We start from the raw sequence: 19,505 nt of genomic DNA on the forward strand, positions 1-19,505 counted from the left end.
CCTAAAATTCTGTAGGGTCTAGAAATTTCTCTTTTTTGAATTGCTCATAGACATTGGCATATGGTTAATCCATTCTGAACATAATTAGGACCTATAAGTGCACTGTGACATTATCATGGGTCCTTCAAAATCAAGATAATTTGATTGAACAGTACGAAGTGCTGATTTTGACCCCCTCTGAAATCCCAACGAAATTCAAATCTATCTTTTTTGGCATTAGGTATTTCAGACACAGCCAGTGAGTGACCACATTCAAAAAGAGGATCACAACTGATTCAATTAAGAAGAAAGTGCCCTCAAAGAGAGCACTTTGTCATTTGGACCCTTAAATTCACAATTTTGGTCGAGGTCGCCAAATTTTGTTTGCCCGCCATTAGCCAACGAAATGGAATTTGAATTTTTTTTGTGACCTCACCTAGGGATCCATGAAAGGTACCCTGAGCCAAAGGAGAGCAAAATCCAAGAGGGTGGGTGTACACTCAATCTGTTTCGACATGGACTGAGTCATATGCTATTTATTTTAGCAAACTGGTTAGCGTTATAAATCTGATACAAAACCAACTATTACTCACTTATTTTAACACATTTTCTTGCTGATTAAGGAACTATGTTTGTCTTGGTATCAGTTTTTAAAAAAAAACCTGAAGCACCCAAACTGAGGCATTTTATAGATTTACATTATTTAAGTATTTTAAAAATGTTTACAGTTACATCATTTAGGGTATCATATTTACTGTCATCAAGTAGGTCTATCCTATTTAGGGTATGTTGTGAGAGTATATTAATGAGCATGGGTCGTATTTTAATATTCAAGTGAGAACTGTTAGTGGTGCTGTGATGATGGAATATTAACTTCATGGTTGACCAGTGAATGTTTCCTGATCTTGATTGGGTTGGCTTCCCTCACTAGTCTAGAGCATGGGAATCCTTGTTAATCACTCTTCTTAATTTATCCACTGTAGTGGCCTAATTGATAGTTCTGATGAGGATTTGGGTAAAAATATTGAGGTCAAAAATTAAAACTAAAGTTAACTACTAATACTATAGTGTTGACAACAACTTTAAGTGACTTCTAGTGTACATTAGAAATGCTGTGTTTCTTTCTATTTACAATTAATCCTCCAAAACTAATGTGACCATTTATGCATTGTTTTATGTAATATATTGGCCAAAAAAAGAGTCTCCCTTTAGCTTTTCAGCTTATTAACTACACTGAGTATTGGTAACGAGAAAAGGAACTTCAAATTTGTGTGTGTCGAAAATGGTGTGTCAAAGTTGATTCAATTCTTAAATCTTACTAATCTTAAAATGGAGATGTGGAAGAAATAAATGATAACATATTTCAGATATGTTAAACTGAGAAGTCAAATGTATAATTAAGTCAATAAAAAACCAAGAAATTGTTAAGTAGCTTGCATGTGCTTGTGGTGTGTTTAGATCAAATTGACCATTTGACGTACAAAAGGTTTACTGCCAAAGCTGCTTAGAGCACAAAATGCTAACCGCCTTTGTCTAACCTTAGCAGAGGGTCTGTTTTTTTTTAAACCAAGAAGCCTTAGCAGTTAAACTTTTTGTTATAAAACATGAAACACACAACATACTTACTTACACCCCCACATACATACACAAATATTATTATGCACATGTGCACAGAGACATTAACACATATTTACATGCACACACATGTACATAAACTAGACAAGCAATAATATTACACACTTCACATCGTAGAAGATTAAAATAGATTTTTGCTTCAAATCAGAGATAGATCAAAGGATTTTTCTGTTCTCAAGTTCGGTAAACACAGATGTACTTATTTTGCTGGTTGCAGTTTCGAATTGTACGCGTAATGTTAATCGTGTAGAGCGTACACCTCTTGTAAATGCTGCCACGTGTGGAGGTGCCTTTGTAACCGCATTTAAATTGTGGAGGTGTGTGTGTGTGTTTTGCCGCATTCAAATTGTGGAGTCTGCTAACAACCGTGGAGCTACACAGTTGGAGATAACCTCAAAACCTTTTTGAGCCATAGAGGGGAGTATACCACCTGCCATTTGATCAACCTCCACAGTACGGTGGTTGCAGTCCCCAGTTTGAATGTGGGTTTGTGAATCTCCCCAATTGGAATGCACACACACCTCTACAAGGGCGGTGTGTCAGCACCCTTGCAACACAACTGCAAAAAAGACATTAATGTCACTACCGAACTTGGGGTGGACCAAAGAATACAGATAGTGAGCATCACAGAAACCACCACCATCACAAAAGCCACAGAAATAAAATGTGAAGTCTACCTGCTGCTGCATTTGCATCATGTGGAAGCTCTGAGGCTGCTGCTGTTGACCCTGAAGACCCATCTGGGGGAGGGTCTGCTGCTGACCTTGAAGACCCATTTGAGGCTGGGTCTGCTGACCCTGAATACCCATCTGAAGCTGGGCCTGCTGACCCTGAAGACCCATTTGAGGCTGGGTCTGCTGACTCTGAAGACCCATCTGAGGCTGGGTCTGTTGACTCTGAAGACCAATCTGAGCCTGGGTCTGTTGACCCTGAAGACCCATTTGAGGCTGGGTCTGTTGACCCTGAAGACCCATCTGAGGCTGGGTCTGTTGACCCTGAAGACCCATCTGAGGCTGGGTCTGCTGTTGCGGTCCACCTGCTGATTGGTGCTGTTGCTGATTGGTTGGCTACACATGTGTGAATGCAGGAGGAAGAGGGAAAGCACGCAAGTGCGGCAAGGCAAAGCACAGCAATATGTGAGTAGTATGTTAGTGGCACATGTTAGTGAGCAAGCATTCAGTAAGCAATTCTGTTTGTCCAAACTGACAAATACAGTTCAAAGTACTATATTCGGAAATTCAATTGAATGAACACAACATGACGAATGGTCATGTTGCCTCACCTCAACATGAAAACACATCCACAGAGAGGTAATGGGATGCAGCTGATGCTTACAATCATGTGCGTGTCTAAAGTGGTAAATTGTGTTAATTCAATTGAATTTCTGAGTGTAATATGGCAGCCTGGCAGGGTATCTTAGGCTGGGTCTGCTCTTGCTGTCCACCTGCTGTTGCTGTCCACCTCCATCTTAAGTGTTGAAAGGCAAAACTTTGCCAGAAGTATTCGTACAAGGTCAACACCTGCACAACTTCATAACAGGTCGTAATATGATCTACATGGCCCATTATTTTAAATATCTTCATACTAAAGCTGTATTTGATGATTGGACAAACACAAATATCATAAAATTATACTATCATTCTAGACTATAGTTTGATCAGCTTGTAATCGGCGGGCCTTATAACATCGCAGATTAATATTAATATATTTTATTTGGAGAATTGTCTTGTGACATCTTGCCAGAAGTATCACAAATTATTATTTGAAGTCCTATACTTTGTTTACTTTCTTTAACACGCAAAACATTGACAAGTTAGATAATTACGGTATATCCTTCTTAACGTGTGTCTACTTTTCGGCGTAGTGGTAAAAGCCTAGTAATTCCCACCGATTACGACCTGATCAAAGTATACATTGGTTTTTCTTTTTGTGTATTGATCTTAAAACTTTGGTACTTTGACAATACAAGACAAGTATTGATCAAATATGCCCCCAAATTAAATGATTCTTTGCATCTATGGCTAATGCTTTAAACATGAGAGACTCAGTGCTTATCAGCTCATAAATACGGTACTACACACCTGTAACAAATGACATATCTTCTATACTGTAACTGAGACACATGGGAGATCAATGTGATACATCCTAGCATATCTAATGACCAATTACGGTATCACCTTCATGTACGTTTACTTAGAACTGGCCTTGTATCAAGACTGAGTATACAGCTTACGGAATAAAGCTGTCTAATCCTTCAATGAAGTCCTGACAATAGGCTAATTTCATGTAGGCTTACATGAAGGAGAGACTTCATTATCATTTGTCAGAAATTCTGAATTGGGTTTAGTAGTTTTCATGCAAAATTGTTCACATGGTTTTGTGTGCAAACTGCACAATGGCATGGGATGTGAAAAAGTACTACCTTAGTCAGAATTGCTGGCTAACTTTAGAGAATAACTATCCTAGCACATTGGTGTTCTATGTGCACGAGGCAATATGAACTGTGTGCAATGGTACTACCACTAAGATGTAATCTACTTTATTATTAATCAGACCAAACCTCACCTGACTCAGGTATGCCTGTTGCTGCTGCTGAGCCTGTGTATTGTACATACCAGGCATCCCCATCATACCCTGTTGTCTTCCCATCATGCCTGGTTGATTACCCCTAATGCCCTGGTTACCCATCATGCCTCCTTGTTGTTGCATGCCTGGGGCCGATACTGCTGGTTGCATGCCTGGCACTGTTGCTGCATGTTGCATGCCTGGCATGCCACCATTAGGGTAACCGTTGGCTACACTGTACTGCTGTTGTGGGGCTTGTTGTTGTGGTTGTTGACCTTGTGCTGGGATGTACATGCCTCCTGAAAATAAACAAATCACAAACATAATTGACCTTTTCAGTAAATCGCATAATTCTCTGCATGTTAGATCAGAGATGTCGACATTTGATGTCACACATTTGAAAGCTATGAAGCGCACAGTAACGATGTGCGCATCGTACATACATACATCCATACATACAGCCAGCCAGCTGGAAAAGTGGTTATCTTGTCTCCTCCTTTCAGGCAAGACAAAAATGAAGCTAGAAAAAATATCACTTCTTACCTGGTACTCCATATGCGGGCTGTTTTTGGCTCCCAGATCCATACAGTGCCATGATAGAGTCTTTATTCTTCTTTGAAGATTGGTCTGGCTGTTGGATTTCAGCCTCATCCCCAAATAAGGACATTTCCATTGCACTATTGGTTGCTATGTTATTACTACTTGATGATTGGCCTGCTGGATGTTGGGGCGTGTTCATGCCCAGGAGGTCTTGGTTCGAAGGTGGGGTATCTACAGACACAATAAAATGTGTAATGTATTGCTAAATTTGTGTTGAATGACTGTTTAGAATTAAAGAGGAAGCCTTGCCAGAGCAGTTCTTCTGGGGTGACCCAACCCTGCCTGGTTATCAAATTAATCAGTGACAAGTTTATCTCTGAATTTGACAGGTGCTTATTGATACAATAACATTAAAACATCAATTAGCACCTGTAAAATTCAGAAGTAACCTTGTCAGTGATTAATTTGATAACAAGGCAGGTTTGGTTCACCCCAGAAGAAATGGTTCCTCTTTAATAGCTATTTAACTATGTATGAACATTTTCTCAAAACTACAACACATTGACTGTATACTATCACCAAACTTCACTAATAATGGATCATGAACATGTGGTCTTAATAAGCTACTAATCACTTATAATAATAGTATATCCAACAAGGATGTATTGTAATAATGCACAGATCATTTTCATGTTACGCTGGAGAATACTGCACTGCATTCAAGAGCAAGGGTTTGTTTCTGTTTTGTGACAAATAGTAGTCTCTTTCTAATGATAATTATATCACTGTGGTTTGTAACACACGCTAAAACTATTGCACTTTGAAATTTTGTATCGTAAGACAACAATTACGCAATTCATTTTTAAGGTAGCCTTTACAACAAAGGTTTGTAAATACCAAGACAAAGTGTCCAAAACTATTCAGCACAAGATATCATTGTGTTTAGGCTGCCGAGTGGATGAGGGAATTTAATGCAAAATATGCAAAGTCCCAAAAAATATAAAAATAATGGAACTTCTTAATTGGCCACAATATTTACCAAGCCCAAGAAGATCATCTACTGCTTTTCGTCTGCTCACAGGCGTTGTTGGTAATGACACCGATTTTTGTGGCGGCGATTGCTGAACAGTTAGCGTAGCCTTGGCTGCCTCTGGTCTTGCCACTGCAGCAGTAGTAACAGGTGTACTGACTAGAGATGCTGCTGCTGCTGTACTTGACGATGTAGTGGAGCTTGTCGCTTTGGCTGATGAACTATTTGATGATGACTGAACAAGAGAAGAGTGAGAAAAAGAATGGCATATTAGCTTATTTTATTATATAAAAAAAGAGGGTTATTCCTGTTGAAATCCATGCACAATCGTTGGGCAGGAAAACCTCCTATGTGTCATTGGCCCTTGAACATGTTTAAAGCAAAACTTCCTACATAACCTTTTGGCAGTTTTGCTTTTTCATGTTCAGGGACCACAATCACATGAGGTTTATCCTGCCCAACTAAGTTTTAATAATGAAAGACACGACCTTAATCTTCCAAACAGGGGGTGTAGATTTCAAATGGGATCATCCATTCAGGTAATGCCATTTGAAATTCACTGTGTGGATGATGGTCATTAGGTCTTTGGACTTAAACTGGAATAGTCCAATTGATATCATCTCTTAGTATTTGTACACTCATCAAAATATTACTAAACATTTTTTACGACAGAATTTACATTTTCCCCTTGTAACAGTGAAGGTAATGTTTTCTGACCGAGATATATTTCATGTGTATGCATAACTGCACAAGGCAGCACATTGGTATGTGTGTAGGACGACACTGTTTGAGGGAGCAATTGCAAAACAGATATTGTGCTTTATACTTCTCTCTGATATCAAGTTGACTTCAATATAATTCCACAGTCACTGTCACAATGCAACTCTCTACCACTCTTATCAAACATATAGTCTCAACAATAGCAAGTTAACCTCCAGGTTTTTGCAACAACCTGACATCCTAAAAATATACTTAACAACCTGTTACAAAGAATATAATGTATAATATAATCTGTGAAATGGTACAAAGTATTATTTATATTATTTTTTGTTATCAAACTTTTTCAATATACCCTCAACTCTTTCAGTGTACACACAACAAATTAAAAGATCGGTTTTAGGTAACTGAAATTTTGCTTGCAGTCATTTAAGCAATCATTTTTGGTTTATCCTTTGTGTAAAGAGCACAGAATTAGCCTGGCACAGAAATCTTCTATTGAAGGATTATATGCACAGCTTTATTCTGCAAGCTGCTCCTTAATGGGAAGCTTTGCACTAGTCCAACTCATGAACTTCTTACACCAAGAATACACTCCACTTTTTCTTGTTACACTTACATAACACCTTCCCACTTATAATATTATTACTATTAGTAGTACATGTGTTACACTCTTGACATCAAAACAGAAGATCTCATTCTTATACTTCATAAAGTAGCCTTTCTATTCACAACACACATAACTCAGCTACAGTCTGTCCACATAGAAATACAAAGTAAATAGACCTTGGATACTAGAGGTCTGAGAGTAATTATTTTAGTGCAATGCGTGTGTATGCTTCTTTGGTGCGCCAACTGCTGTGCGATTTGTACTTGCCGAGCGCACCACGCTCTTTATGCATCGCGTTTTTAACACACAGTGCGTGTCACAGATTTGGTTTGGACAGACTGTATATAGTATTCAGCAAGGTCCTTCAGCACTGCTCTACGGCTCTTCCCGATGCTACACGACTTAGTCTGCGAACGAGGAACTGATGTGATGACAGGATTCAATTAGCCAATCAGAAATCCACTTCTGTGTTTACAAATGCTGCAAACAGTACCAAATATAGGCAGACTGCTGAAGGACTTACCAATTACTATAGACACCACACATTATCACTCGCAAATCTTAAAACAGGTTGTTGGTTTTAAACCCAATTGCTTCCTGTGAGGAAAATGGTGAAGCTATTGCACACTTCCAAACTGGAAGTCATTCTGATAGGGGAGGCAGTCTACTCAGCTGGGAAGTTCAACTTGGCTATTCTAGTTGAAATCCATACACCCCTTAAGGAAGCCATGACCTTAATCTTCCACATAGGAAGTGTGAATTTCAAATGGGGTTACCTGAATGGGTGACTCTGGTTGAAATCTACACCCCCTGTGTGGGAGATAAAGGTCAAGTATTCCATCTAGGGGTGTATGGATATCAACTGAAATTGCCCATTATGATCATACACATATTTTATTTTCGCAGGAATAGTTTTCAACAGATCTTTATAAATCAATCTTTGTTCTTCACTAAGGTTTAATATTTCTTCAATGCTGTTTTCACCTAACAAGATATGATCTCAAGAGAACAGGTGCTGGGCAGTATTCATTTAGCCACCTTTCCCTTTTGATCGGGTCTGCATATAAAGATTTGGAATAATTAACAATTATACTCAAAATATGCAAATTTGCAAAACATTTCACAATATCTGCTACTGAAATGTCAAATGCATGCATTGCAAACTTATAAACCATAATATTGCCATATACATGTTGCTGTTTGCAGATTGGGCAGTGAACTGTCTATGCTTGCTTGGCCGCAGCTTCGGCAGACTATCTAAACTTGCTTGGCTAGACATGTAGAAAATCTTGACATTCCAAATCAGCACATCAACACAGATTTACACTTAACAAACACATCACACAAGCACCCCTTCCACACACCCACACACTTAAATCTTTTACAAAATTCAGAATCACTGACTAGGAGCTGCAGACATTTATAGTTCATGTGTGACCACAATTTATACACAGATTTTTTATGAGTGGGATCATGTTTGATGGCGTTTACAAAAGTACACACCCCCACTCTTGTAAATGCTGCCAAATGTTAGGGATGGTGTGTGTGTGTATTCCAACTGGGGAGTTTCACCCACCCACATTCCAATGGTAGGTGGTATACTCCCCCCCCTCTAAGGTTGCTAGCAGGCTCCACAATCTTCCACAGTTTGAATGCAGTTACAAACGAACACACCCCAGCCCCCACCCCCACATAAATGAAATACTTGATGATGGAGCTCAATATATAAAACTATGAGTGCTGCAGAATATCTGAGAATGAACTAATATTCCATGTAAAATACATACACCCCCCTATGGACCTGATTAATCTCCCACGCAGGGGATACAGGTTTCAAATGGAGTCACCCATCCAGGTAACCATATTTGAAATTTACACTCCCTGTGTGAAAGATTAAGGCTATGTGTTCTATAGGGGGTGTATGGAGTTCAATTGGAATAGTCCAATGTGATATTAACCTTCACATGAAGAGCAATTGATATGTGTATGTATTGACTGGGAAAACAGATGGGCTATACTGACATAACAGTGAATATGAATATTATATCTCCAAGACCAGGAAGATGAGAAACCCTTCACCAATTTAAAATAAAACAAAAATGAGGTGAAAAAGAAGTGCTAAAGTGTTATGACTGTTATGACTTGTTTGTGCTCCCAGAATTTATGATGTGATCAAATGTGTCCTGCAGAATTTATGCAATTCTTTTTGTGTGATAAAAATGTGGAACACCAAAATGATTAACACACTGAAATTCTTCCATTTAGGCCCATCTCCCCTTAACTCATTATATAGGTGTGGTGTACATATATAAATGAATTCACAAAGACTTGCAACAAATCCTAAGTACCTGGACATATTGGACAGTGGACACTCATGTTTGATAAAGTGGTTTCTCTTTGAACAGTTGGTCTAACAAATATAAGTCAAATTCCTTCCCAATATCACTGTGCACGCTTGACAAATTTTCTTTTTGTAAAGGGTATCAGAAATTACCAAAAACCCTACCATCAAAGGGTGGAACAAACCATATAAGTGTTTCTAGAAAGTTTATATTAATTAAGCACCAAATCAATGGGAGATCTGGGGCATAACCACAGAATTAGAGAAGGAGAACCGGGACTCCCTATACCGCCACGTAAAATCGCGCCGTCAGCTATGGGGAGAAAATTGGGGGTATTCGTGTCCTTGCCGACGGTGCGCGGAGACGAACGAAAACAACTCTGCGTCTCATCTGAAGCGTCTTGGTACTCGCGTGCAGGTCGCATCAAGTGCGTCTCTCAAATGCGCCTATCATCCATGTCGCTTGCCGAGACAACGAATGCCTCAAGCGCATTCCGAGGGAAACCGAATACCCCCAATTTTTGCCCCATGCCTGTATCAAGATGGCGGTCGAGTCTTGGTTCTCTGGTTTTAATTCTGTGGGCATAACAGTTACAGGGGAAGCTAAACCATATGAGTGTTTATAAAAAAGTTTATATTAATTTAGTGTCAAATCAATGGAGATCTGAGGTATAACATTCACAGGGGAAGCCTTGTGAAATCCAGTCACAAATTTATGCAATTATTTTTATTCATCATATAAAACAATTAACTAAGTGTTGTTCAAACCTTATGTCTGTTACCAATTCCAATCTAAGGTTAGCGTAATTTCAGCACTTATGGTATATGCTGGAAGTCTTTGTGAAAATGACCTGAGTTCAAGTGCCCTTGTATGATGATGCTGACTGGTTCTTTATATCAAGTTTCAAAATTTCCACTATTAGTTTCATAATTTTGAACCAAAGATAACATAAATGTAACTTTATCTCTAATAGAGTATGACATTGCTATTTGCTATTCAAATTGCATCACAAAATCTTGACAAAGTTTTGGGGCAAATGTATTTTTCAGTAATTTTGGACCAATTTTGTTCCTCATAAATAGACTGTCCCTCAGTCTTGGTTCGGTCCGGCCTGGATAATGGAACAATACATAATTACATAATAGCCTACCAAAATATGCCCTAGTCCTTCACCTCCCCGATTCTAAATACACAGCCCAAAACCAATTCCTCTCTCTACACAAATTAGCTCAAATTGATGCCACTACACTGATCACACCTCCTATATTGAACGCTAAAATTCAGTGACCGCTCCCCACGCCGAGACTGTTCCGAAGTGTTAGAGATTTCACTTCCAAATATTCGTTCAACGAAGCCCGGTGATTCTGATGTCAATTACGAAAGCCCCGCCCCAGTTTCAATTCAAATATGGTAGCACAAAGCTATGCCGCGGATGTGGCGAAGATCGGATGGGACACTTGTCAACAACTGAGAGGTATTGAGCTCAAGTGGCACGCGTCTGATAGACCCATGGTGCAGCGCAATAATAAAAGGCAACCACTGACTCAGACTTAGGCCTATTGTCCATATTATGTATATTATCGCGTGCGGTTTGCAAATGTTTGCACATTATTTAGCTAGGGAAGCCTTTTCATTGGTAGGATACAATATCGTTGTTTTAGTCGCTTACACAAACGTTAATGTAGTGAAAACATGGACGTGGTATATAGAATGATTGCGTGACTCCAAATCCGTAAAAGTGAACTCCCAGCATTTTGTGGGAACTGGAAGTCAAATTGCTTACATACTGGGAGGGTCCATGTATTGGGTTGATTTTTAATGCTATGTAATCTACATTACCAGTCGTTCTCCATGGACCCGAGGGAGGGTCTACTCATAAAAAGATACTTTTTCAATTGCAGTTTTCTGACATTTTTGGATTCTTGATAAGGAAATCACTGTATGAAGTGAAAGTTCTGACATATTTTGTGACCTTCGATCTTTCAAAACAAAAGGTCGGCATATAATGCCAACTTTGTTAGATCTTTGCCTTATTTTGATCAAAAATATAAACTTTTGTATCATTTTATAACTTATTTACTATGTACATTATGATACAATGTTTATTATACTAACAGAATGCTATCAAATGGATAACAAGCTCCAAATTTCCTTTTATTAAAGCTGAACCAGGCAACACCATTAATACACAACTGCTTCACCAAAAGTTTGACAAATATTTAGCTCAGTTCAAGTCTTACCAAACATTTGCATTTAAGCAAATACAAACAATTCACAATTGAATACCTGAGTGGAAGAAGGGCCCAACTCCAATTTTTTACAAAAATGAGTTAGACCCAGCATTTTATTGCCAGCAGACTGTTCTTCCTTGTGTGTGAAAGATGAGCCAAAATTCACTCTCTAAATAGTCTTCCATGTAAACTTAATCATGGTTTTCATGGAAGAAAGGCCCAACTCCATGGAGTTGGGCCCTTCTTCCACAAATATTAGATTAATTTTGTTCATCCATGAAATCTGCTTTTCACTACAATAAACTTTCTTGTTAACATATTACATGCTTCTACTTGTGCAATTAATGGATAATTACCTAATTTCTGTAGCTATTTATAACACATCTGCTTACGGAACTGGGACTTGCAAGTATATTAGTGGAAGAAGGGCCTAACTCCAGCTCGTATTAAGACCTGTACCGTTGCCATGGAACATCATATATAATTTCGAATGTATGTAATATTGTATGTTCATGTATTAAAGGTCCCCTGAAGATGAAAACATTCTGTCTATAAAACTTTTCCAAATATCAAGTTTTTCTTAATATCTCAAAAACAGTTTTGATGGAGTTGGGCCCTTCTTCCACTCAGGTATTCAATTCAAAAATGTTTCCCATCACTAAATGTTTGTCAAATGTTTGGCGAAAACAGCTGTATTCGTCCGCTGCACAGTTTTGCCATATGCAAGGAGAACCTTGAACTCGTAATAAACATGAAAGGAAGAAATATGTTACTTTACACAACGCAAAATGACTGGTTCAATTCCCATTCATGTATGCTGCCAGATCAGGGCTCTCCTCGCATATATGTAACCTGCTACCATGAAATAAGCATAAAATCGCAAGTTGGGTCATTCATGAAAGACATACTACTGGCTGTACAGGTGTGCGGCAAACAAAGAACATTAACTCAGTCAGTCAGTCAGGGTGCCTTGAAACTACCAACTTACGAAATTATACTGATTTCGTTGTAGCAGGTCAAATATGGCTGAACCGTGCAATGGTCAAATACAACCCCTTATAGCTTCTAGCCTTAGTTTCTGCACAATTTATTTACCTCTTTAGGTTTTTGTAAAGAAACTGTGCTAGACTTGCCGGCTTTAGGCTTTCTTCTCCTCTCTTTTTCAGGTTCCTCAAACTCTGTATGCTGCAAAGATGAATTGATGAACACACATAAAAAATAGGAAAATACAAGAAAGAAACTGAATAAATGAAAACGAAACGTGCAGATGTTGCATGCATGAGTAGAAAGAAAACAGTGCAAATGTAAAGTGAAAGGCTTTGAAATTCTAAGTTTCAAATTTGTCAAAGTTTGGTTTCTACTTATTGGATGACAATTCATAGACATTTTGTTCTACAGACAGAGGCAAATCCAATCCATGCTGAATATGTGCCACATTTAAGTTTGCGATTTTGCACAATGGAGGCAAGATGCGCTCATACAAAAGTGCTGCTTAAAAATTCATTTTCCTAAACATTTTGGCTCATATAGATGATCAATAATCGCAATATGCTCTGAACCAAAAGAAACTTAGCAACTGGCTTTAGGGCCTATTCAGAAAACGGAACTATCACACACTGCCTAAGATAAAAAAATAAGTGACAACTGAATAACTAAAGAATATCTTCTACACCTAGTAAAACTAACCCTATAAACTATACCCAACACAAATATACCAATCCTTAACCCTAAAACACAGTGTATGGAGGATATTCTGCATCTATGCCGTATGTGTACATCCATATCAAAACGATGCACTTGTCGGCTGCTACATGTTTCATTTCACATAATAGCTAGGAATAAATCCCAAACTCATCTCAAGTGGAGGTCACTTCAAATCATCCCCGTGTCACATGGTTTAGAAATACAGAGAACATTCCTTAACCAGGTGACTTGGGGCTGATTTGAAACGACCTCCACTTGAGATGAGTCTGGTATTTATTCCTACCTATTATGTGAAATGAAACATGTAGCAGGCGACAAGTGCATCATTTTGATATGGATGTACACATAAACTATCATCCTGGGGTCAATTTCATCACTAACAGTTGTGATGCATCGCAAGTCCTTGCCCATTGTAACAATACTGTAAATCCTAAAGTTAATTCTTTATTACTTCCGTGGTCCGAGCTGTGCGCCAAGCGTAGACGGGCGTACACACAGAAGAAATAAACAATCACGCTGATTGGCTGATCAACGGACTTGACAACAAGCCAGTTGACCCATTGGTCGTCGGCTGGGCGCGTAGTAGGCTACCCTGTCACTTCTACGCGATCGCAATTCACCAGCGCATACCCGGACCACGGAAGTAATAAAAAAATTAACTATAAAGAAAAGTCAACAATGGATCTGGGACTTAACAATGTGTTTGGAGTTATGGTGTATTGTAAAGTCTTAGTGAAATCTATTCATGGGTTGTTGTGTCAGAATCTTCATCATGCAAAGGCAGGCAAAGGGTTACAATAGGGTCACAAAACTACAATACATTACACACACATGCAATTTTTCACAACTATTGTCAACACAAATTTGCTTTTGCATAATTATATTTGTTTGCTTTTTTTGAAGCATTAACACAATAAACTAAAGATATACAGATCAATCACCAACAGGCAAAGTCCAGCATCATCTGTTTGTGAGGGCCAATCATTAGATGAAGCATATGCACAAAAAACGCTACGCCTGCCCATTCTGTGCCCGTTACCACATATTTTTCAAAGCACAGTCTTGATATCTTTGGCGTAAACACATTTAGAGCTGATACTAAACCCTACAGCTCCATGATAGTCGCAAATGGTATGGGCGACGGTGTGTTTTATTAGAATGATCAGCATTCATGAATATGCAAGAATTCTCAACATACAAAGCACAGGGACTTTACCTGTTGGTGAAAAGCTCTGTATATTTCTTCATCTATGATTGACACCTAAGCTAAACCCCATACCGCTATAACAGCTTAAGGCCAAAAAAAAAAGTTGTTTGCTTGCCCTCGTCCGACCGACCGTCTCGGCAGTCCCAACCGTAGAACTTTTTTTGTTGAAAAAAGTTGTTTTTTTGCGATTTTCCCAAAAATGGCATGTATTTTTCGTCTGAAAAACCGATGATTTAAAAGAAAAGTTGTAAAATACCATATCCTGCATGTTTACGTGTCCGGCTGTACCTGACTGCCGGGTTCCGCAATTTTGTATACCACCTCAGCGTCTAAGCTCTAATACAATTTGCTATCCACCTGCACATTTCGGATGGCGCATCTAGGGATGAGTTTATTTACAGGCAAAATATAACCGTGCATATCGTGCAAGAATGGATACAATATAGCAGATGTTAAAATATGGTAAAAGTAGATAAAATTTGAAAACAGTTGTACCAGATATTCATTTCTTGTTTATAAATATTTAGATTCATGATATTTGTTCGTGTCGACTAGGAAGTAACATTGCACTATTTTTTTCAACATGTTTGTTGAGGCTACTTTTATTAAGAGCACAAATCGCTCTGTATAAATATGATTTCACTTTAAACATGGCGGACACAACACGAGTAGCGCGCTAGTTGTACAGGTGAAGCAAGGGACCGAACACGCTGATTAATATGATAGTTTTGAAAAGCAGAAAACACTACATGTAGGAGAATTGTACACTTCATTAAACGTAGGCCTACATGTAGAAGAGCTACAATTGTTTAAGGTGCAAGTGGCGAGCACAGATGCTGGACCATGGCGTGATGTTGCTGCTACGGAAATGCTTGAACCATTAAGTGCATTCGCCGATTCGGTATTCGCCATGTCTGTTTCGGGGAAACGGAAAAAAACCGACCGACCCAATTTTTAAAATCCATTCGAGGGCAAGCAAACAATTTTTTTTTTTGGCCTAAGTTATGACATTGAACTATATTTGAGAATCCAGTACTGATCATATTGGGAAAATACTTAATGTCAATATTAAACTGGCAATACACCCCTTTTTGGGAAGTCCCAAACATCAGAATCTCAAAGACAAAGAAAAAGTTGCTGCTTCAGTTTCCTAGCTTACTTCAATGAATGATTCAACAATCACTCATTACTATTATTGTAACAAAAGTTACATTTTCCTTTTTTGCTTCTGTGCAAAATAGTGTACCATTTGAAGTTGTCCAACATACAATGTATTAACTTCCAAGAACTAACAGCTAGCTACTCTAAATTACATTAACAGTTCTACAACTACACTGCCAGATTCCTATTGATGCCACCTGCAGATAGAAGTACACTGCTGCCCAGCTACTTCAATGGTACTCTAAAGACCTGTGTGGGGTACTCTAAAGTACACACACCAGAATCACATGTAATGTACTGGTACACACACTGGTACGTGTACTGGATTGGTACTGCACTGGTAGCTAGGCAGCGCTGTACTGTACCTCTGTGGCAGCAGCAATGGGAATCTGCTACCGCAGTGTATAAGAGCTCCTTCTGAAATGCCAATAAATGGTGACTTGCGACGTTATGTACAGTCAGCCGTTGTCATAGTTCTTTGCCTGTAAGTTTGCGCACACATCCTGTTTTTTTTCCAGGACCTGTACACTGCCGTATTAGAATGATAAAAGGCAATAAGGCTAAATTGATCAGTGTCCAGGGGAGATGGGGGGGGGGTCATATGCTGGTCATTCAAACATAAAGACTGTCCCTTGTATGTGTTTCTAAACATTGCTGTCACCTCATCAATAGACCACTTGACATCATTGTTTATCAACAAAGGCAGGGACTGGTCTGCGGCCCTGATTTGGTAAAATGATCTAACTTGAAATTTGGACATTTTGAGTTAAACCTATTTAATGGGTAATGTAATGGCGCTCTTTCCATTGGTGACATCCTAAAATCACCAGCATGCCACCAAATAATGAGATTTTTATATTTTCTAAGACATTAGATCTGTTTAATAATATATTTTATTCAAAAAGAAAAACGTCAAGTGTTCAAACATAAAAGCTCTTTTTCTCGAAACAGCAATTTTAATTTCAAGTTAGATCATTTTACCAAATCAGGGCCGTCTGTCGCTATACAATGTATGCTTGAATGAAATGCTACACTGTTCAATGGCTTTCTTGTACTATATGAAATGTGGTGGGCTATTTAAAATGCACATGCCCTGAGCAAACTATGATGCGTACGCACACTGCAGGGCAAAGAACAATGGAAATTGCCATAATTTGCGCGCATACTGCTGGGCAATGACATCACATGGTAAGTAGTCTAAAGTAAATTGTGTGGAATCGGTCCACTTCAACATTAATATGGAGATTTTTCTCAGGCAGCAGGCATGAAGAAAGTGGATCCCTGGCTGTGTTCTGCATCATAGTGGTTTAAGGAATTTCAGTTAGAGCCCTAACATAAAATACATGTACACAAACAAACATCATCTCAAAAGTAACTAAGTTTATCCTATCAGTGGTCTATTCTACGACATTCATAAATTCAAAATGCATTCATGTCTTAAACAAGAGGATGGTCAAATTTACTAGCAGAGTCCTATTGCTGCCGACACCAGAGGTACACTGCTGCCAAGCTACTTTGTAGTTACTCTAGAGTAACAGTGCAGTACCAAACCAGTACCAGTGTTGTGTACAGTACATGTGATTGCAATGTGTGTACTCTGGAGTACCCACACAGATACTCTAGAGTACCAATGAAGTAGCTGGGCAGCAGTGTACCTCTGATTGTAGCAGCATTCTGGTAGTGTTCGCCACACATCATCCCTACTTCTATGTAATATCAATTATATCATGTCGTCGTTGAGAAGGAAAAACCTCCTACATGTATGTGCTTGTGGCCTCTGAACATGTTTAAAACAAAACAGCCAACAGGTTACATATAGGCGGTTTTGCTTTAAACATGTTCAGGGGCCAATGATACATAGGTTTTTCCTGCCCAACAACGATGTACGGAAAATGTCAAAAGATGTACATGTATCATTATTCATTCAAGTCCCCTTCATATAAAATTTTTGTTCAGTAAATTTTATATTAAAAAATATAATTATTATGGTAAAGCCTTTATGACAACCACTGCCCGTATCTCTTATAGATTCACACAAATGAATCATTTGTGTCATAAAATATTTTACCCAATTGCAAATTTGCAGTATGTTGATGCAATCTTTATTCTATATCCCTATTGCATTTTTAATAATATTAAATAATTATTTGCTCAATTAATTAGTTATTCAAAAACATGCTTTTGTTTTTTAGATGTCATGAAAGCAACGTCTGTTCACATCGCTGGATCTATTTTAGGTGCTTTGAGGATGAGACATAAATGGCTATCAAAATCAAAATTAGAATTTCGGTCAATTTTTAAAACAAGCTCCACAATGTTCCACCAGTTGTTATGGTTTTAAAATGGGTCATTTGTTTTTACTGAACACTCGTTTTGAAACCAAATAGGGCAGATTTGAATAAATAACGCTAGAAATGTGTTGCTAAACTGTAGAAAATGGGGAAAAAGGATGATAAACATTTCTTTTTCATAACATTTAGAACAAATCAGTTTTCAATTTAAAACAATTAAAAACAAGTTAATTTTCACATAATAGAAATGTTGAGTGATTACCTTAGAACGGGAGTATTCCTTAAATAGGGTTTGGAAAGAATGTCACATAGCTAGGTGTTAGTACAGGCTTGGAAATATATTGGGCTATTCCAGTTGAAATCCATACACCTTAATCTACCGCACAGGGGTGCAGATGTCAAATGTTATCACCCGTTCAGGTAACACACACCAACTGTGTAAGATTAAGGTCATGTCTTCCAGGGGGTGTATAGATTGCAACTGGAATGTAGCCCATTGTGCATTACATATTAAAACTGGTGTCAAGTTTCTTCAATTTTTAGATCACAACGAGGCATAATATTTAGTGATTCGATAAGAACAATATTGTGAAAAAGCCAAAGAGTAAAACCTTGTGCTTGTGCTCAAGATAACATGGGCCAAGCTATACAGAGTGTATCAAAATGTTTGGTACCCATCAGCTTTGTTGTCTAATGAAACAACTGCTTTTTCCAAATTTAATATTAGATCCTCTTGAAATGAATACAATTTATGGTTGTATGACCTTTTATAACATAAATGTACAAATAAGGCAGGCTTGACCATACTCACTTGATATTGATTGGTACCAATCATTTTGATACACCTTGTGAGTCAAATAAATTTGATGCTTCATACATGTTGTGGCATCAAAAAGATGCTTGTTAGCAAGATAACTTGTTATCCTGCAATTGTATTGATTTCTGATCTACATGTATAAGAGTTTGAATTCAATTACCATAAAATATTAGTAGGGTTAGTATATATATGTACAACTTAAATACTTTTTGAATTAAATCTACACCATGAAATGATCACTACTATTGGTTTTTAAAAACCTTCTTTGCAGATATTCAATTTTCTAAATGTTTATTGAGCAGCCTGTTGTCAACAATGCATACTGAGTGTTTGATGACGTTGATATACACATACAGATGCTGACAATGTAGCAATGTTCATGTTTTGAGTGTATAACTAAGCTTAAATGCTTGAAATCTATCCAGGAAAATATGTGACCTGCTTTAAAAGGTGACAAGCCTTGATTACTATACCAGATGATCTAAGGAACTCCTATTTCCTAACTTTGGAAATAGTAAAAACCAGATTTTCATTCACACTGATCAGGGAGCTCATGGGTGGATAAGAAGACCTAAATATAACAAGTAGCCATTTAAAATAAACAAGGTAAATAAACATACCACCTTTACATTTAACTTAAGAAACAATCCAATGTATGGCATGTCTGGGCAAAGGA

General features: G+C 38.1%; 1 protein-coding gene across 9 annotated transcripts in view; it reads right to left on the reverse strand.

Annotated features, from left to right (window-relative positions):
* The window catches only part of LOC140166437 (uncharacterized), a 62,278-nt gene that overhangs the window by 32,173 nt on the left and 10,600 nt on the right, over positions 1-19,505 (reverse strand). For 4 of the 9 annotated variants that reach the window (XM_072189901.1, XM_072189908.1, XM_072189903.1 and 1 more), the window contains exons 5-10: positions 18,275-18,292; positions 12,745-12,834; positions 5,759-5,984; positions 4,723-4,950; positions 4,180-4,478; positions 2,292-2,681 (exon numbers count right to left, since the gene is read on the reverse strand). In XM_072189901.1, the coding sequence (XP_072046002.1) occupies positions 2,292-2,681; positions 4,180-4,478; positions 4,723-4,950; positions 5,759-5,984; positions 12,745-12,834; positions 18,275-18,292 (1,251 nt within the window). The remainder of the gene's footprint in view (positions 1-2,291; positions 2,682-4,179; positions 4,479-4,722; positions 4,951-5,758; positions 5,985-12,744; positions 12,835-18,274; positions 18,293-19,505) is intronic. The other 5 variants (XM_072189904.1, XM_072189902.1, XM_072189909.1 and 2 more) reach the window with 3 other exon arrangements.

This window comes from Amphiura filiformis, chromosome 12 (genome assembly GCF_039555335.1).
Source record: "Amphiura filiformis chromosome 12, Afil_fr2py, whole genome shotgun sequence".
Taxonomy (NCBI): Eukaryota; Metazoa; Echinodermata; class Ophiuroidea; order Amphilepidida; family Amphiuridae; genus Amphiura; species Amphiura filiformis.